This window comes from Symphalangus syndactylus, chromosome 2, assembly GCF_028878055.3.
Source record: "Symphalangus syndactylus isolate Jambi chromosome 2, NHGRI_mSymSyn1-v2.1_pri, whole genome shotgun sequence".
NCBI lineage: Eukaryota > Metazoa > Chordata > Mammalia > Primates > Hylobatidae > Symphalangus > Symphalangus syndactylus.
In genome coordinates this window covers 129271570-129293265 of record NC_072424.2, presented here as the reverse complement: position 1 = coordinate 129293265, position 21696 = coordinate 129271570, and the positions used below count along the sequence as shown (strand labels likewise).

At 40.1% G+C, this 21696-nt stretch overlaps 1 protein-coding gene across 2 annotated transcripts in view; it reads right to left on the bottom strand.

Annotated features, from left to right (window-relative positions):
- ARMT1 (acidic residue methyltransferase 1) overlaps window positions 1-21696 on the bottom strand; it is a 172199-nt gene that overhangs the window by 57697 nt on the left and 92806 nt on the right. For both annotated transcript variants that reach the window (XM_055267480.2, XM_055267486.2), the window contains 2 exons: window positions 19217-19361; window positions 15408-15593 (listed from right to left, as the gene is read on the bottom strand). In XM_055267480.2, the coding sequence (XP_055123455.2) occupies window positions 15408-15593; window positions 19217-19361 (331 nt within the window). The remainder of the gene's footprint in view (window positions 1-15407; window positions 15594-19216; window positions 19362-21696) is intronic.

The window sequence follows — 21696 nt, the reverse complement described above, 5'->3', positions numbered from 1 at the left end:
CAGTTCTCCTCAGAATGAAGATCAAAGTTACTAGTGAACGGACAAATTGTGAATGGAAAACTGAAAGAAGTGAGCCAGGACCTGTCAGAGTGCCCACAAAAAGAAGCTGAGCTGCAGAAAAAAAAAGCAACATGAGGCTGGCAGAGATTGACCCCTAAGAAGTTCAGAGCCCCACAGAAAGGGTAGGTGGGAGAGCTTCTCTGCTCCACTCACCTCTCTGACTATCCCCTGACTGTTAAACTGTTGGTGAGCCCCTCTGCCCTTGTGATCCAGGGCAACACTATTGGGGGCATCTGAGAACTTCTCAGGGACAGAGAACTTGGTGGCCAGCTCACATAGACATGCCCACACTTCCCTCACACCTGAGCTGAGACTGTGGGCACCATATTGGTCATGCACACATAGTGGGAAACAGCCCTGCCCAGGGACTCTCCACCCTTGAGTCACTGCACCACCAGATCTCTTGAAAACACACCCCACAACCCATTCTGACTTTGGCAGATGCAGGGGACTGGTAGGCCCCAAGGAGCTGCTGGATCTCTGGAGATTTAACTCTCAACATGGGACACCTCTAAGGGAGAGGGGAGCACAGCCCACCAAGTCCCTGTTGGGACAAAGAAAACACAGGTAAGATGCCAAGTACTAAAGGAGGCAGTCCCATAGCCAGGGAAGATATGTAGAGAGGGGTCATCTCCACCCCACTCATGCAGTTATGGACACAAGAGTGGTTCTTCCCACCAGAGGCCAGTGAGCACACACTTGGACACAGCATTTTTTGTGCTCTTCACAGTGGCTCTACCATGCTGAAAGTGAGCCCCGTGCTGCTCAGGCTTTTATGAACGGCAGGGACCACCTCCCCTTCCCTACACAGAATGGCACCATCCTGGAAAAGGAGGACAGACAAACCATGGAGGTAGCTGCTCTGGTCTGGGGGAAGAGACTCTCCCCTTAGCCCATTGGTGGTAGTCGCCAGAGGTGGTGGCCAACAGCCACACTGTGGCCAAAAACCAAAGGACCAAGTCTTTATGAAACGAAAGTCATGAGCCCTGCAACAGGGGTTTGATAGGGAAGCAAATCACATTTCTGCTGGCTCAGGATGAAAAGCAAGGACACTCCCCAGCCCCTCCCCTAAGGCCTCAGCACACCTACACTCCAACACCATCTCTTCCCACCCACTCCTCCCCCAAAACGCATCAAGGCACCTGCTTTCACTGGACATCAGCCTACCTGCCAGCTCTTACTCTTAAGCACTATTTACTGGACTGCAGTTTCAACTGCACTACCAAATACAAAATCTACTACCAGAAGGGCTTAGTGCTAGTCCACAAAATAAGCCCCCCAGGACCTCTGCACCCCCAGCCCTACAGAATATAGAATATCTAAACAGGAGAAAAATATTTAGATCTTAACAACCAGTTTTTCTAATTAGTTCTTACAGCCAAAATACAGCTTCAACAAGCACGATCTGAGAAAGCCACCACACAGAAGCTATTCACAACCAAGGAACACATACAGCACTTTGGCCCCCCTGAAAGCACCCAGAAATGAAGCCAAACAATCACACATAGCATATATCACAGCCATACCCCTAAGAGAAAAACAGAATTTAAACAAGAAGTCCCATTCAAACAGTAGCAAATTCAAAAATAAGAAGCAACATGTCCCTGAGAGAAGGACTCAGTGCAAGAACTCCAGCAGTACAAAAAGCCAGAGTGTTTTAACACCTCCGAAGCATTGCACTAGCTCTCTCACAATGGATCTTAATCAGAACAAAATATCTGAAATGACAGATAAAGAATTCAAAATATGGATTGCAAGGAAACTCAATAACATCTAAGAGAAATTTGAAATCCATTACAAAAAACAACAGAAAAATGATTCGGGATATGAAAGATTAGATGCCCATATTAAGAAAAAAAATAGAATTGCTCAAATTGAAAAAAATCACTAAAGTAATTTCAAAATAATGTTAGAGCTTTAACAATAGACTACACTAAGCAGAAGAAAGAATTTTAGATCTTGACAACCAGTCTTTCTAATTAACTGAGTCAGACAAAAATAAAATTTTAAAAAGAATTTTTAAAATGAACAGAGTTTTTGAGAAATATGGCTTTGACCAAATCTTCACAAATCTTCTATTTATTGGCATTCCTGAAAGAGAAGATGAAAAAGTAGTGTACAACTTGGAAAACAGATTTGAGGGAATAATTCAGAAATTTTTCCCTAATCTTGCTAGAGAGGTTGACATCCAGATTCAAGACATTTAGAGAACTCCTATGAGATAGTATACAAGAAGACCATTCCCAAGGCATATAGTCATCAGACTATCCAAGGTCAATTAGAAAGAAAAAAATCTTAAAGGCCCTTAGAAAAAAGGGCCAAATTACCTAGAGAAGAAAACCCATTAAATTAATAATAGACCTCTCAGTAGAAACTTTACAAGCCAGAAGAGATTGACATCCTATTTTTAGCCTCCTTAAAAGAAAAAAATTGCCAGCCAAGAATTTCATACCAAACTAAGCTTCATGAATGGAGAAATAGTCTTTCCCAGACAAGCAAACACTAAGAGAATTTATCACCACCAGATCAGACCTACAAGAAATGCTCAAAGGAGTTCTAAACATGGAAATGAAAGAATAATACTTGAGACCATAAAAGCACACATAAGTACAAAGTTCACAGACCCTATGAAGCAATTACACAATTAAGACTACAAAGCACTATAGTCAATAATAATTTAACTGTACATTTTAAAATAACTAAAAGAGTACAATTGGATTGTTTGTAACACAAAGGAAAAATGTTGAGGGGATGGATATCCCCATTCTTCATGATATGATTATTACACATTGCATGGTTATATGAAAATATCTCATGTACCCCATAAATACACACACCCACTATGTACCCACAAAATTTAAAAAAAAATTTAATAAATAAAAATTAAAATAATTTTTACTTTAAAAAAAGACTACAAAGCAACTAGTTAACAACACTATGATAGAAACAAAACCTCACATATCAACAGTAACTGTGACCATAAATGGCCTAAATGCTCCACTTAAAAGAAGTAGAGTGGTAAATTGGATTTAAAAACAAGACCCTACATTCTCTTTCCTCTAGAGATCCATCTTGCATGTAATAACACACACAGCTTAAAGTAAACGAATGGAGAAATATCTATCACACAAATGGAAAACAGAAAAGAGCAAAAGCTGCTATTCCTGTATCAGATAAAACAGAATTTAAACCTACAACAGTAAGAAGAAAAAGAAAAGAACTACATGATAATAAAGGGCTTAATTCAACAAGATTTAACTATCCTAAATATATGTGCACACAGTATCAGAGCACCTAGATTTATAAAATACTACTATTAATAGATCTAAGAAAAGAGATAGCCATACAACAGTCATAGGAAACTTCGACACCACATTGACAGCAATAGGCAGATCATTAAGTCAGAAAACTAACAAAGAAGCTCTGGACTTAAACTGGACTTTCAACAAAATGGACCTCACAGCCATCTGTAGAATACTGCACCCCACAACCACAGACGTACATTTTTCTCATCTGCGAATAGAACATTCTCTAAAACTGAACACATGCCTCAGTCATAAAGCAAGTCTCAATAAATTTAAAAAGAAACTAAATCATATCAAGCATCTTCTCTGATCACAGTGGAATAAAATTAGAAATCAACAGCAAGAAAAACTCCCAAAACCACACAAGCACATGGAAACTAAACAACCTGCTTCTTAATGACTTTTGAGTAAACAATGAGATTAAAGCAGGATTTAAAAATTCATTGAATCAAATTAAAATAAAGATGCAACATATCAAAACCTCTGGGATACAGCAAAAGTAGTGTTAAGAGGAAAATTTATAGTGCTAAATGCATACATCAAAAACATAGAAAGATCTCAAATTAACAACCTAACATCACACCTAATGGAACTACAAAAACAAGAACAAACTCAACCCAAAGCTAATAGAAGAAATAACTAAGATCAGAACAGAACTAAATAAAATTCGGAGCCAAAAAAAAATAAAAGGATGAACAAAATGAAGAGTTTCTATTTTGAAAGGATAAACCAAATTGACAGGCCACTAGCCAAGTTAACCAAGAAAAAAAAGAAGAACCAGAGAAGCACAATCAGAAATGACAAATGTGACATTACAACTGATACCACAGAAATACAAAAGATCCTCAGAGATGACTGTGAACATCTCTATGTATCCGAAAATCCTAGCCAGAGAAATCAGACAAGAGAAAGAAATAAATGACATCCAAATTGGAAAAGAGAAAGTTAAATTGTTCCTCTTTGCAGACAACATGATCTTATATTTAGGAAAACCAAAAGATTCCAAAAAAACCTCTTAAAACTTATAAATCAGTAAAGTAACAGAATACAAAATAAACATACAAAAATCAGTAGTGTTTCTATACACTAACAATGAACTACCTGAAAAAGAAATCAAGAAGGTAATCTCATTTGCAATAGCTACAAAAACATATAAAATAATTTATAAATTTAACCAAGGAAGCGAAAGACTTCTACAAGGAAAACTACAAAACACTGATGAAAGAAATTAAAGAGGACACAAACAAATGAAAAGACATCTCATGCTCATGGATCAGAATAATTAATGTTGTTGGCTGGGCACAGTGGCTTATGCCTGTAATCCCAGCACTTTGGGAGGTCAGGGCAAGTGGATCACTTGAGGCCGGGAGTTCAAGACCAGCCTGGCCAACATGGCAAAACCCTGTCTCTACTAAAAATACAAAAATTAGCCAAGCATGGTGGCATGCACCTGTTGTCCCAGCTACTCAGGAAGCTGGGCATGAGAATCGCTTGAACCTGGGAGGTGGAAGTTGCAGTGAGCCAAGATCACACCACTGCACTCCAGCCTGGGAGACAGAGGAAGATTCTGTCTCAAAAAAAGAAAGAAAAAATAAGTTAATGTTGTTAGATGACCATATTACCTAAAGCAATCTACAGATTTACTGTAATCCCTATTGAAACATTAATGTTATTTTTCACAGAAATAGAAAAAAATCATAAAATTTCTATTGATCCACAAAAATCCTTAAATAGCCAAAGCAATCCTGAGCAAAAAGAACAAAGCTGGAGGCATCACTGTAACTGACTTCAAAATATATTTCAAGGCTATAATAAACAAAACAGCAGGGTATTGGTATGAAATAGACACATAGACTAAACGGAACAGAAAAAAGAACCCAGAAATAAATCCACATAATTATAGCCATCTGATTTTCAACAATGGTGCCAAGCATATACATTGGGGTAAAAGAGAACCTCTTCAATAAATGGTGTTGGGAAAACTAGACATCCATATGCAGAGGAATGAAACTAGGTCACTATCTTTCTCATCATACACAAAAATCAATTCAAGATGGATTAATGACTTAAACCTAAAAGTATAAAACTACTAGAATAAAATATAGAGGAAACACTTCAAGACATTGGCTAGGCAAATATTTTATGGCTAAGATCTCAAAAGCACAGGCAACAAATACAGAAGTAGGCAAATGGGACTATATTAAACTAAAAAGCCTCTACACAGCACAAGGAACAATCAACAGAGTGAACAAACAACCTGCTGAATGGGAGAAAATTTTTGCAAACTATTTATCCAACAAGAGACTAATATCCAGAATACATACAGGAACTCAAGCAACTCAACAGTTTAAAAAAAAAAAACTAATCTCAATAAAAAGTGGGCGAGGACATGAATAGACATGAATAGGACATGAATAGAAGTTCATGAAAGACATACAAATGGCCAAAGGTTTCTTTATTTATTTATTTAAGATGGAGTCTCACTCTGTCACCAGGCTGGAGTGCAGTGGTGCAATCTCTGCTCAGTGCAACCTCCACCTCCCAAGCTCAAGCAATTCTCCTGCCTCAGCCTCCTGAGTAGCTGGGATTACAAGTGTACATCACCACACGCAGCTGATTTTTTGTATTTTTAGCAGAGATGGAGTTTGGCTATGTTGGCCAGGCTGGTCTCAAACTCCTAACCTCAGGTGATCCACCCACCTTGGCCTCCCAAAGTGCTGGGATTTGACCCAAAAGGTATGTTTTTAAAAGTTCAACATCACTAATCATCAGGGAAATGCAAATCAAAACCACAACGAGGTATCATCTAACCCCAGTTAGAATGGCTATTATTAAAAAGACAAAAACAAACAAACAAAAATAACAGATGCTGGCAAGGATACACAGAAGAGGTAACTTTTGTAACACTGTTGGTGGGAATGTAAATTAGTATGGCCACTATGAAACACAGTATGGAGATTTCTCAAAAAAAAACTAAAAATGTAAATACCACACATCCAGCAATCCCACTACTGAGTATTTATCCAAAGGAAAGGACATGAACATAACAAAGAGATTCCTGCACACTCATGTTTACTGCAGCACTAGTCACAATAGCAAATATATGGAATCAACCCATGTGTCCACCAATGGATGAATGGATTTTTTTTTTTTTTTTTTTAGACACAATCTCGCTCTGTTGCCCAGGCTGGAGTGCAGTGGCACGATCTCAGCTCACTGCAACCTCCGCCTCCTGGGTTCACGCCATTCTCCTGCCTCAGCCTCCCGAGTAGCTGGGACTACAGGCGCCCGCCACCACACCCGGCTAATTTTTTGTATTTTTTAGTAGAGACGGGGTTCCACCATGTTAGCCAGGATGGTCTCAATCTCCTGACCTTGTGATCTGCCTGCCTCAGCCTCCCAAAGTGCTGGGATTACAGGTGTGAGCCACTGCGCCAGGCCTGAAGAAGTTTTTTTAATGTGGTGTATATACACAATGGAATACTATTAAACCATTAAAAAATGAAATCATGTAATTTGCAGGAACATGGATGGAATGAGAGGTCATTATGTTGAGTGAAATAAGCCAGGCCCAGAAAGACAAATATCACATGTTCTCACTCATATGCAGGAACTAAAAGAGTTGACTCAGAGAGTAGAAAAATAGATTCCAGAGGCTGGGAAGGGTGACTGGGTGGGAGGAGGGATGAAGAGAGATTGGCTAATGGATACAAGCATACAGTTAGATAGAAGAAATAAGCTTTAATGTTCGTCAGCAGAGTAGGGTGACTATAGTTAACAATGTATTGTATATTTTGAAATAGCTAGAAGAGAGGGCTTGAAATGTTCCCGACACATAGAAATGATAAATAGTTGAGGTGATGAAGACCTTAAATACCTTGACTTGATCCTTACACGTTCTATGCGTGTAACAAAATAGTACATGTACCCGTTAAATACATACAAGTATCGTGTAGCAATAATAAATCTAAAAAGTAGAAGGCATGAAATTCTTCATATATCATAGCAGAAAGTCTTTGCCAAATACTGCCTCAAATTGATGAATCAGGAATAAAATTGTATTACTTTAAAGTTTTAGTTTTGTGTTTGTTTGTTTGATTTTGTTTTGAGACAGGGTCTCGCTTTGTCGCCCAGGCTGGAGTGCAGCAGCTCAGTCTCAGCTCACTGCAACCTCCACCTCCCAGGTTCAAGTGACTCTCGTGCCTCAGCCTCCCAATAGCTGGGATTACAGGCATGCACTACCGTGCCCAGCTAATTTTTGTGCTTTTGGAAGAGATGGGGTTTCACCATGTTGACCAAGCTGGTCTTGAACTTCGGGCCTCAAGTGATCTGCCTGCCTCAGCCTCCCAAAATGCTGGGATTACAGGCATAAGCCACCACGGCTGGCCACTTTAAAGTCTTAATAGTAATTTTCAAAAGAACTAATAAAGAGAATAAGTTATTTTGTAGGAGTCTTATAAACAGCTTTTCTTTTTATTGTAGAGATGGGGATCTCACTATGTTGCCCAGGGTGGCCTTGAACTCCTGGCCACAAGTGATCCTCCAGCCTCAGCCTCCCAAAGTGTTGAGATTACAGGCATACGCCACCATCCCCAACCCAACTTTAATTTTTTAGAATATGGGCAGATATTATTTGGTGTTTATTTTCATTTTAATTCCTCACCGACAGACTAGAACTCCCCCAACCTCTCAGGCGATAAGAAGGAGGGTTCAAGTAAGAAAAGTTTGAACGATCTAAGGCTGTTTAGCCAGAAGAAGAGACTTAGAAATCCATAATAAATGTCCTTAACCACTTGGGTGGCCATAAGAAAACGGATTTTCATTTATTCAGAGAAGTTTCACAAGTGAGTACCAGGATGAGGAGTTGAATTATAGAGACTCTAATCCTGACTTACTACAATATGGAACTGTCAAACAATTAGAACTTCACAAAGATGAGACGGACCTCCTTATACAGTAGTGAGTTCCCCGTTTCTAGAAGAGTTAAAGGAAAGGTTGAACATTAGCTAGTCAGGGAAATTGTTTTAAAACATGATTCTTATTTCACATAGAGAGTTAGATGATCTAGATGCTAAATGGCCTGAAAGTCACTTCCAACTTTATGATTCTAGAATTGTAAAGAGGTCTGTGATTTATTTAGTAATCTATCTCATCTAGTCATTTCTTACTTCCAGGAACTATTTCCATATGACTATAAATTAATCTCATGTTTATTTTATCCCTAGGTTTAAGTAAATAACTAGGAAAGGGAAATGAAAACACTGAACACCAATTGTGTGCCAGACACATACTAAGTATTTTATGTATATTTTATCATTTAATTCTAATATAATAGTAGGAAAGCCTTATTTTCCCATTTTACAGATTTTAAAAACTGAGGTCCAGGCTGTGTGTGGTGGCTCATGCCTGTAATCCCAGCACTTTGGGAGGCCGAGGCAGGCGGATCTCACAGTCAGGAGTTCAAGACCATCCTGGCCAACATAGTGAAACCCCATCTCTACTAAAAATACAAAAATTAGCTGGGCGTGGTGGTATGTGCCTGTAGTCCCAGCTACTCGGGAGATTGAGGCAGGAGAATCGTTTGAACCCAGGAGGCAGAAGTTGCAGTGAGCCGAAGTCATGCCATTGCACTCCAGCCTGGGCAATAGAGCAAGACTCTGTCTCACAAAAAAAAAAAAACAAAAAAAAAAACCTGAGGTCCAAAGAGATCAAGCTACGTGCCTGCAATCACATAGCCGAATGATTCTGGAGCCAGGATAAAAACCCAAGCAGCCTAATTAAAGAGCCTAGCTTCTTAAGCACTCTGCGCAGTGTCTCTCTCTCTCTCTCTTTTTTTTTTTTTTTGAGACGGAGTCTAGCTTTGTCACCCAGGCTGAAGTGCAGTGGTGCCATCTCAGCTCACTGCAACCTCTGCCTCCCGGGTTCAAGCAATTCTTCTGCCTCAGCCTCCCGAGTAGCTGGGATTACAGGCGCCCACCACACGCTTGGCTAATTTTTGTATTTTTAGTAGAGACGGGGTTTTGCCGTGTTGGTCAGGCTGGTCTCAAACTCCTGACCTCAAGTTATCCGCTCGCCCTGGCCTCCTAAAGTGCTGGGATTACAAGCATGAGCCACTGCACCTGGCCTGTGCAGTGTCTCTCTTACATACTCCACTGTAAACTAACAAAAAAGGCAGAACTGACATCATTGCAAATCCAGGCCCGCCTGACTCTAATACCACTTTATTTCCTAGCTTTAATTCTTGCTAGTAGAATTAAATGCAACACGGAAGTTTAGTTTCTGATCTCCGTGATTTTAACTTCTATAATTCATAGGAAATGGGTGTGTGGCTTGCCCAGGCAAAATGACTACTTTCCTCAACAGTAGGTTATTTCAAGAAAACCAAGGGAAAAAGTACCAAGCTTTGGTAGTTTTTAAGACATACTTCAATATGAACTACTAAAATCTTTTCAAGTAATATATTTATCATATATATGACAAATCACTTGGATTTTTATTTGCGAAATTTTCTTGAAGGAACTGAAGTAGAGTCTTCAAGCAAATCAGAAAAGCTGAGTTATGTAGAAACCACACCCTAGCCCTGTGGCTCCTTCTACTTCTGCAGTCCTTCTGGACTTCACTAATAAAGTAAGTCTCCTACCTCAAAAACAGAGCTTTAGAAAGCATTATGAAGACTCTTCTTGAGGTTGTCAGTAAAACCACTTGATGGTATTTTTAAGTAGTAAATCTTTCGGAGTCACAATCCTATGAATAAAGTACTTTATTAAAGACCTCAAGTTTTTTTTATTGCCCATATAATTTTTTTTTTACAATTTTTATGATTTTGGCAGGAACTTCATCCCAAAGTGAATGTGTTTCCAAAGTCTGAACAACATTGCATCAGCCATTTACAAGTGAAGACACTTATATAAGAAGAGGAATAAGTTCTGGTTTTTGAATGTGCTATTACAACACATTTTCTTACTCATTTCCTACTACTGATCTCTAGAGATGCATTTTTATAAATAAATATTAAATTCTTCCTAATAGTCAAGTCTTTTTTAACCCCTCTTCTCCCCCCAATATTCAAATCTTGATAATTTAATAACTACTAGTTATAATTGAATTAAAATGACTCACTGAGGACATTTGCATGGCTATTTATCGTTGTTGTTCCACTGACTAATAAATAGTTTCTGGTATCAGACTTGTATGTAGGATGTAGCTGTGAATATATATGGAAAGAGGATTATTGCTGAAGGTACAATAATGTAATGATCTGGGTTCAAATCCTAGCTTTGCCATTTAATAGCTGTGTGAACTTGAGCAAAGTGAATAACCTCTCTGATCATTAGCACAATGATTGTGCTAATGGGAAGTATTCAATAAATGAGCATTTATAAATCATCAGTTTTGGTTTCTAAGCACCATTCCCCAGTATTAGGAACCAAAGCTCTTTAAAGAATTGGCTGGTAGGCTGGGCGCAGTGGTTCATGCCTGTAATCCCAGCACTTTGGGAGGCCAAGGTGGGTGGATCACTTGAAGTCAGGAGTTCGAGACCAGCCTGGCCAACATGGTGAAACCTCTCTCTACTAAAATTACAAAAAATTAGCCAAGCATAGTGGCATGTGCCTGTAATCCCAGCTACTAGGGAGGCTGAGGCAGGAGAATCACTTGAACCTGGGAGGCAGAGGTTGCAGTGAGCTGAGATCGCGCCACTGGACTCCAGCCTGGGAGACAGAATGAGACTCAGTCTCAAAAAAAAAAAAAAAAAAAAAAAAAGAATTGGCTGGTTTGGCTGGTTTTAGTTCAGTGGCCTGAATATTGCAAGAGAGCCGGTGATGACTTCTTCAGCCAGAGATCAAGGAAGACTTGAGAGACTAAAGGACTCATGCTACAAGGTCACAGGGTACATCCTGAAGGAGCTTCTGCAGGACAAATTTGGAGAATTTGGAGCACTGAAAGAGAATAATTGATTATAACACAGAAAATAAATAAAAACCCCTGTGTCCATTGAATTGAAAACAAAAGGAAAGAAAATAAAGAAAGCTTTTCTTTAGAGAAGACTACCGCCTAATAGATGGGAGGAATGACGAAATTAGAATATCACCACTTTGCCACCCATGATGTAATAGTTAATCCAGACAAGAATCGGTGGATGCTAACATCACTAGGTAAAGTCAGAGGGAACAGGAATAACCTGATAATGATTACCCCATAGAAACTTAACTACAGAAGAGAAAAAATGTACCCTTACACCAGAGAGATTCGTAGTCAAATTTAGTGTCACCAGCAGTGGAACACTCTAACATTATTTGCCTTCTAATAGAATGCAATATGAAATATAATATATAATATTCTTGCCAAAAGCCTTAACCTGAATCCAATCCAGCCTCTAGATCCAACTTTTAAGTTTACAGGATATAGAGAAACAAGTTAAACCACACAGTGAAGAAACAATCAGGCCGCTGCTCTGGACTCTCCAACATGTCAATGCTATTTAAAACAATAACAACAACAACAACAAAAAACTGACACTAATCAACAAATGCAGTGAATTAACCTAGGTAGGATCCCAATCTGGGGAAGAAAACTGCTGTAAAAGACATTCTTGTAGCAAGTGGTGAAATTTAAATGTGGAATAATACTAGATTATTATTAGCTAAGCCAAACTTGGTGGCTTAAAACAGCAAAGACTGATTATCTCGCAGTTTCTATGGGTCAGGAAAATCGGCAAGACTTTGCTGGTGGTGGTTCTGGCTCAGGGGCTCTCCTAAGTTAGGGCCAAGCTGTTGAGCAGGGCTGCAGTCCTCCCCAGGATTGACCAGAGGAGGATTCCCTGCTGGGCTCACTCACATGGTAGCTGACAGGCATCAGGTCGTTAGCACGTGGGCCTCCCAAGAGGTGGCTGAGTGCCTTCACCACATGGTAGCTGACTTCCCTCTCCCTCTCCCTACCTCACAACATGGCCCCTGGCTTCCCTCAAGAGCAAGGGACTCCAGAGAGATCAATAGAGTGTATTTAAGACAGAAGCCACAGCCTTTTTATAACCTAATATCAAAAGTGATATCCATCATTTCTGACATATTCTATTCACTAGAAGGGAATCACTAAGCCCAGACTGTGCTCAAGAGGAAGCATGTAAAAAAATGCGTGTGCTTAAAAACCACCACAGATGGTATCCGGCATTTCAGTTAACTTTCAGATGCAGCAGTGGGATCGTGATTACATAGGGCAATGTCCTTATTCTTAGGATAAATATGCTGACATAGAGGCAATACAAATGATGTCTGCAACTTATTTTCAAGTGGTTCTGCAAATACATGTATGTTTATGTAACAATAAACAATAACAAATATATATTGTTTATATAAAACAATAAAGCAAATAAAACAAAATGCTAATCATTGTTGCATCTGGGTGGATGGTGGTGGGTGATCATTGTCATATTCCTTCACTCTTTCTATATATTTGAAATTTTTTAAAAGACAATGTTGGTGAAAAATAATGGAAAGTTATTAGGTTGATGCCATTAAAAGTCATTGCAAAAACCGCAATTACTTTTGCACCAACCTAATACTATCGACTGATTTGTGTCTTCCCCAAAATTCATATTTTGAAGTCCTAACCCCCAATGTGATGGTATTTGTGGGTGGGGCCTTTGGGAGGTGATTAGGTTCAGATGAAGTTTTGAGGATGGGGACCTCACAATGGGATTAGTGCCCTTAGAAGGAGAGACATCGTAGTTCTTTAGCTTGCTTGCTCTCTGTGACATGTGAGGACAGGGGGAGAAGGCAGCCATCTGCATGCAGGATGAGGGCGCTCACCAGAACCTGACCATGTTGGCACCCTGATCTTGGATTTCCCAGCCTCCAGATTTGTGAGAAATACATTTGTGTTATTTAAGCCACCCAGTCTATGGTACTGTATTATGGCAGCCCAAGCTGATAATAAGGGCATTGATAACAAAAATAAACTTCACACTTTCCAGAGAGTTAATGTGTCAGGAGAATAAAGCTAGTGGTGCGAAGGGCCTTTTGATGCAGGGAATTAATTGAAAATAGAAATTATCATCATGACTGTGCTTTCCAACTTCCCATCTTACCTCAGTGTGGCTGTCACTAGACAGAGAAGGCCCAAAAGAAATTCCTGAAAAGGCAACTCCTTCTCCTGCACCCACCAATTCCACAGGCCCCTCCTCAGCCTGTGGGCCACCACTAGCCCTTCACCCCCAGGGAGGCTCCCTTTATCAGCACCAGTCCTTAGCAGATCTTAAATTCCATCTGCTGGGCCATTGCCATTCACTTTTTTCCTATGTACTTTTATTAACTGATTGTATAAGCTCGCTTTTGCTTTTGGAAATGGATCATTATTATTAATCCCATAATAAATTTCTTTATCACAGAATTATAATTAAGGGATTATGCAGTGTTAAAAAAATACACGGTATTAAATAGCTCAAATAGGTTGCAGATCATTTGAAAAGATCAGCCAATTCACTGTGTAAATAAAAGTTTACAATTCAGTCACTTCCTTTTGGCAATATCTGTCAGAATTACAAGGTCCATGTCCTTTGGCCCAGCCAGTCTACTTCTTGGATTTTGTCTTACTGATATATCCTCCCACATGAAGAATGATATAAGATTACTCATAATAGCTGTATGGATAATAATGTATAGTATATTGCCACTTGTGTTAAAAAATAAAAAGAGAAACATATAGTGTGCAGAGTGTGTCAACATTTGTGTTAAAAAGAAATTAAAAGAATATGTAGGTATGTGTGTAAAATATTTCGAGAAGAGTATATAAGAAATCACTGGGGCAAGGCTCAATGTCTCATGCCTGTAATCCCAGCATTTTGGAAGTCCCAAGTGGGAGGATCACTTGAGGCCAGGAGTTTAGGACCAGCCTGGGCAACATAGCGAGACCCCGTCTCTACAAAAAAATTTTTAAAAGAAAGAAATGGTTAACAGAGAGGTTGCCTCTGAAGCGAACTGGGTGGCTGTGGAGAGGGGTATGGGGAACATGTTTCACCATATACTCTTGTACATTTAGAATTTTGTTTCTTGAACAAATATTACCTATTTGTTCAAATATATTAAATTTAAACTTTTTAAGATCCTATAATTTAACTAAAGTAAGACATCTTCTCTACAAATTCTTTACTTTTAAGTGTTTTGTATTCCTTTTTTCCAATTATTAAAAAAAATGTGGCTGGGCACAGTGGCTCACACCTGTAATTCCAGCACTTTGGGAGGCCAAGGTGGGCAGATCACTTGAGGCCAGGAGTCGAGACCAGCCTGGCTAACATGGTAAAACTCTGTCTCTATTAAACAAAAATTAGGCCAGCCACGGTGGCTCACGCCTATAATTCTACCACTCTGGGAGGCTGAGGCGGGCGGATCATGAGGTTAGGAAATCGAGACCATCCTGGCTAACACGGTGAAACCCCATCTCTACTAAAAATACAAAAAAACAAAATTAGCTGGGCGTGGTGGCGAGTGCCTATAGTCCCAGCTACTTGGGAGGCTGAGGTGGGAGAATGGCATGAACCAGGGAGGCGGAGCTTCAGCGAGCCAAGATAGCGCCACTGCACTCCAGCCTGGGCGACAGAGTGAAACTCCGTCCAAAACAAAACAAACAAACAAACAAACAAAAAATTAGCTGGGCATGGTGGTGGGTGCCTGTAGTCCCAGCTACTTGGGTGGTTGAGGCAGGAGAATTGCCGCCTTCCAGGGAGGCGGAAGTTGCAGTGAGTCAAGATCGCGCCACTGCACTCCAGTCTGGGTGACAGAGTGAGACTCCTTCTCAAAAATTAATTAATTAATTAATTAAAATTTAAATTTTAAAATGTTTAAATGTACATATATAGTCAATGGCCTGTTCAAGTCACTTTGTCCCATGTCACCCCCAACCCTCCTGCTGAGTGCAGGCTCTTAAAATTGTGATCAATAAAAAAAAATTGTAATCAATAGTTCTAGGGCACTTATCTGACATCCATCTCTTCCATTTCTGCTTCTTCAACATGGTCCCAGATGCACACATATATTTCACATATCGTACCTGGTTCAGCTTGTCTTTCTCTTCAGTACAGGAGGCAGCTTTTTTCTGCTCTCTGTTGACTTCTGAAGCCAGCCTCATGATCGTTTCTCTGCTAGCTTTTGCTTCCATCTCATGGACATTTATAGTCTCTTCAAGAATAACAATTTGTCCTTTCACGAATTCATTTTCTTTGCGCAGCTCTCTAAGCTGAAGAGGAAATAATTACAGCTGTCCTATAAAAATTAACAATTTCATACATTTTTTCTAAGCAAGTCACAATCTATAGACTGCATTATCATATGAAAAATGTAATAGCACTATCCCTACATGGACTGGAAAGGTCACATTTTCAAAGGCAGCCTGTAAACTCCGTTTTAGACCTGGGGGTCAAATTCAAATTATCCAAAAGGTGGCCACAAGGCAAGGATAATGAAGCCAAAAGCGTCCCAACGGAACACAAATCAGCAAATCTCTGGCTGCTAAATACACCAGGTAAGGTGAAGCTGGGCTACAGTAGGCGATGAAGCAAGGGACTTGCCTTCAGCCCATGTCCACTCAGACCTTCTGCAGTCAAGACACCATGTGGCACTGGAGAAAATACAGAGAACACAGGGCCATGCTTTTTTAAAAAATATATTCTTCTATTTAATATAAGCATAGGAAAATTCAGAATAACAGCTTAGTGTTTACCATAGGGAATTGAGATTAGCAGGGCTTTTGCTCACTATGTTGTGCATTGGAATGGTTAACTGGGAGCATTTATAAGATTTACAAGGGGAAAATAAAAGCCAGCAGGCTCCTTGACCTCAGGGAACGAGCCATACAGACAATCTCACTCCGTAGGGCCAAGGGGAGGCCTATAAGGTGACTTGAGACACCTCAGGACAGGGTCAGCATCTGTGTTGAGACTCTCCATGGAAGTGATGTACCTTTGAGCCTCAATGCTCTGAAAACATGGTGCCCCACTCCCAACTCATGCTGTTCCCTCTCTCTCCAACACTCTTCCTCACATTTGCATGATCTCTCCTCAATGGCCCTCAAAACTCCCGACCTCATGGGGGCGCTCTTCAGACAGTGTCTGACACCTGTGACTTGCTTCCCTCTCTATCCCTGCACCCTGATTTGTTTTTCTGTATTGTACCTTTCACCATGTGGAGCAATCGTAGATATTTATTTTGTTATTTCTTCACTATCCTTACCCTTTGAAAATGAAATCTCTAGGCAAGCATAGACATAGTCTTGTCTCATTCACTGCTATCTCTCCAGCACTCAGAACAGTGTCTAGCATATAGTAAGCACTCACTAAATACTTGTGAAATGAAGGAATGAATGTCTAATTATTAGGGATGCATGGTTCCTTGGGAATAAGTGTGCACACGTGTTTATGAGGGCGTGTGAAAGCGAAGGAACAGTTTTGAAACCAGAGCCATTTTGTTCTTGGAGGAACACCTAATGAGGCTGAAGTCTTGGTCAAGACAGCAGACTTCCTGATCTGGGCCAATTTTTTTTTTTTTTTTTTTAAGACAGGCTCCTGCTCACGTGGCCGAGATGCCAAAGCTCCAGATTCCTACCCTCTGTCGTGAAATATAGATTCCACTACTGTTCAGGTAAGCTGAGGCCAACAAATCCCAGGAGGAAATTGCCGTCAAAAAGATGGTTTCTTATTCATTGTTCCCAAGTGGAAGGAACCCACCACACTACACAGGGCCATGGGGAAGCACCAGGGTCAGTCAGGAGGCAGAAGAAGCGGGGAGAAGAGCGGGCGAGAGGCTTTATTGTCGCCTCCGCAGGAAGGAATAAGCAAAGCAGAGTAAGCAGACTTAGAGTTGGCTATTGAATGATTTCAGTGACTCTTGGGGTGTAGGGGCTGACCCGAGCTCTCTGGGGGGCTTAGGGCAAGGGGCAGTAACCTGCAGGTAAGAGCCAGTTGTAGGAGGTGGCTGGGGAGTGGGCTCTGGATTGGTCAGTTCATACGTGAAAGCTCTGCTGGGAAGGGCAGGCTCTCCCGGCTCAGCAAGACCCCGGAAGTCAAAGCGTTAGAAATACAGAAAAGACAAGGGCATGATGAATGTAGTAGAAACACCCAGATTAGCACCTGGAGATTGTGTCTGATAGAGAAAAGAGCGTCACGGAAGAAGGAGCTTCTGAATTCCCTTTTCTTATCCCCATCATTTGGTTTGAAAGATAATTCTCAAACTACAAGTGGACTTTTACAGCCGAGTTCCCGGTCATAAGTTAGCCATAGGGAGCAGGAGGAGAGGCATCCAGCACCCATGAGAGCATCAGGTGGACCCATGGTCCCAGCTATCAAAACCCATCCGTGAAGTGGAATACTTCCCAAAGTCGAATGAAGTCATCTTGCGGCTTTCAGAGAGGACATTTGGGAAGCTCACTAGCAGACACCTGAGAGGTGGCTTTTAAAAATGGCTGCATGATAGGCCAGACGTGATGGCTCACGCCTGCAATCCCAGGACTTTGGGAGACCAAGGTGGGAGAACCACTTGAGCCCAGGAGTTAGAGACCAGCCTGAGCAATACAGTGAGACCTCATCTCCATTAAAAAAAAAAAAAAAAAAAAAAAAAGATGCATGGGAGCTGGGCATGGTGGCCTACAACTGTAATCACAGCACTTTAGGAGGCAGAGGTGGGGTAATTGCTTGAGGCAAGGAGTTCAAGACCAGCCTGGACAACATAGGAAGACCTCATCTCTACATAAATAAAATAATTAGCCAGACATGGTGGTGCATGCCTGTAGTCTCAATTACTTAGGAGGCTGAGGCAGGAGGATCACTTGAGCCCAAGAAGTCAAGGTCACAGTAAACTAGGATCATACCACTGTACTCCAGCCTGGATGACAGTGCAAGATCTTGTCTCTAAATTTAAAACAAACAAACAAAAAAACAAAACAAAACAACAACAACAACAAAAAAAAAACGGCTGTATGGAAATCTGTCAGGAAGCAAGGATATAAAAGGTTTGTAAATAGCCAAAGAGAACCAAATACTTTCAGGTACCCTAATGAAGCACTATGGGGCAAGTGAATCATTCAGTTAATATTATTTATTTCTGACTTAATGGTAATCTACCATTAAAGTAGAATTTTTGCTATTTGTTTTTTTGTTTTGTTTATTTTTTGAGACAGAGTCTCACTCTGTGGCCCAGGCTGGAGTGCAGTGGCTTAATCTCACTGCAACCTCCGCCTCCTGGTTCAAGTGATTCTCCTGTCTCAGCCTTCCAATTAGCTGGGATTACAGGCACCCGCCACCACACCTGGCTAAGTTTTGTATTTTAGTAGAGATGGGGTTTCTCCATGTTGGCCAGGCTGGTCTCGAACCCCTGACCTCAGGTGATCTGCCCGCCTGGGCCTCCCAAAGTGCTGGGATTACAGGTGTGAGTCACCGCGCCCAGCCACTATTTGCTTTTAATGTAAATTCTTGAAGTACTTTAGAACTCACACTCAATCAGTATCCTAAAAATGACATGCAGCTCGTTGTGTGAGTATATGTCTGGCTGTAACTAAAAGGAAAAAAACTCCCTAAAGCAAATGGTTAAAATGAGTAATTAATTGTATATGACAACCTAAATATATTTTAGACAAAGCCATTAATCTCTTTTGGAGAATAATTAATTCCAATAATGCTAGAAAAGATCTTGGAATTGAGGCTCAGGCAGGTGATGTGACTTGTCCCAAGTCACACAGTTAATTAATGCTACACTTGGTCTACTGTGCCATTCTCCTGCCACCCCCAAACTCAACCACAGCACTTCCTTTCATGCCACATGTCAGAATTACCACTACATTTGTAGACTTTTTAATCTGCATACAGACACCTTTAAAATTAAATCTTCATCTGATGCCTTGTCATTCCTCTCATCTGGATCCAAGCAGTCACGCAGTTGAGTCAGAAATTCCTCATGTTTCGTGCAATTCTTTGAAACTTGTTTCTTATTCTCCTCATTTTCTTTTGAACACTTTCTGTTAAGCAAATAACAAATAAGTCAGCATCTAACACCATGGAAGATAACATTCATCAAACCAAGTCAGAATATAAGCTCTATGGGGGAAATAATTGTCATTTTCAACACAACACAGTTTCCCAGACACAGAGCAAATTATTGTCACAGAAGCCCTATAAAGCCCTATAAAGGAAGGAGAAAAGTGGCAGCAATTTCAGGACACCTGTGCTTTGCAGAAATATAAGGAAATCTTCAAGGCATTGTGGACTTAGTAACAGGAGGGGAAATGAATTCCCCTAGCTTCAACCCTTTAGGATCTCTAAAAATGGAGGCACGTGTCTAGAGCACACATGCTCACAATCCACATAGCCATGGGTCTTCACTGGGGCCTCATGGGGAAGGAGAGTGCTACCACATTGGTTCTAGAGGACCAAGCTTCATTTTATTTTCAAACTTTACAATACAGTGATTTATGAGGGTCCTGGTTCGTGGCCAGGCATAACTATAATAACAAATACATCAAAAGCACAGAAGATTCTCGCCTCTGGAAAACAGGTGTGCTCAATCACCAGCAAAGTTCATTATTAGTTTTCACACGCCCTCAGTCTTTAAAGCGTATCGGAAGAAAGGAAGGAAAATCAGTATATCGAAGAGATGTCTGAACCCCCATGTTTACTGCAGTTCTATTCATAATAGCAAAGATAGGGGATCAACATAAGTGCCCATCAGTGAGTGAATGGGAAAAAAAATATGATACATACACATCGGAATACTACTCAGCCTTTTAAAGAGTGAAATCCTGTCAGGAGTGGCAATATGGATGAACCTGGAGGATATTATGTTAAGTAAAATAAGTCAAGTACAGAAAGATAATTACTTCATGTTTTCACTCATATGTGGGAGCTAAAAAAAATTGAACTCGTAGAAACAGAGTAGAATTTTGATTATTAGAGGCTGGAAAGGGTAGCAGATGAAGGAGAATACAGTGAGGTTAGTCAATGGCTATAAACTTATAAAGACAGTTATAAACTTATAAAGCTAGATGGCAGGGGTAAGTTCTAGTGTTCTGTAGCATAGTAGGGTGAATACGCTTAACAAGAATTTAGTTTCCAAATAGCTAGAAGAGAGGATTTTGAATGTTCACAACACAAAAAAATGATAAATGTTCAAGATGATGGATTTACTAATTTCCCTGATTTGATCATTATACATTGTGTACATGTATCAAAATATCACTCCATATCCCATAAATATGTACAATTATTACAAGTCAACTAAAAATAAAAGGAAAAAAAGAGCATTGGAAGAGTACTAGAATTGGCCAGTCAAGGAAAAAGGAAATTTATGGTCCATTATGAATATATTATTTCAAATCTCCGATAGGTTTGTTGAAATAGTATGGTCTATTTCTAATGCTTTAAATGTTAGCAACTAAGAGATTGTCAAAAATAGGCATAATTTAAAGGCAAATTAGAATCATTTCAGTAATTTAGTGTCATTTTTCAAATACCCAAGATAATAAACATGATTATTGATTTCCTTTTTACCATGTTGAGTGTTTACTGCAAATTCCTTCACGCTATTCAAAGATTAACAAAGCATGTAATTGCAGATACTCAAAGCATATCAGATTTCTACTTAGAAAAATGTGTAACGATAAAAGACTAACATCACTATATTTCTGAGTTCTTATTTTAGCATATGAAAGGTAAAACTCTTCAGTCTTTTGGACCCAGGAAAGGCATAATTAATTGTATGGTGCTGATTGATTTACATATGTGATTCCATACATTAACCCCAAGATTTCAATCTTTCTTCTCCATTCCAGAGGTCTCTAAACTACTTCCATTTCTATTTGCAATTCACTTGACCCAACAAAGTTTCAGGAATCTACCTTAAGAAAATAATCACAGAAATTTAAAAATATGAATCACATAGATATTCATTGCAACTTGGTTTTTAGTAATTTTTTAAGTGGAACTAAACTAAGAGCCTGTAGAAATAGCAGAAGTAATTGATTGAGTAAATTCTGGTATTTCAAGCAAAGGAACACAATGGGCCATTTAAAATTATGTACTACGCTTGGCACAGTGGCTCACGCCTGTAATCCCAGCACTTTGGAAGGCCAAGGTGGGAGGATTGCTTGAGGTCAGGGATTCAAGACCAACCTGGGCAACATGGCAAGACGCCATCTCTACAAAAAAATTTAAAGATCAGCTGGGTGTAGTGGCATGCACCTGTGGTCTCAGCTACAAAAGAGGCTAAGGTGGGAGGATCACTTGAGCCTAGGAGGTCAAGGCTGCAGTGAGCCATAATTGCGCCACTGCACTCCAGCCTGGGTGGCAGAGTGAAAA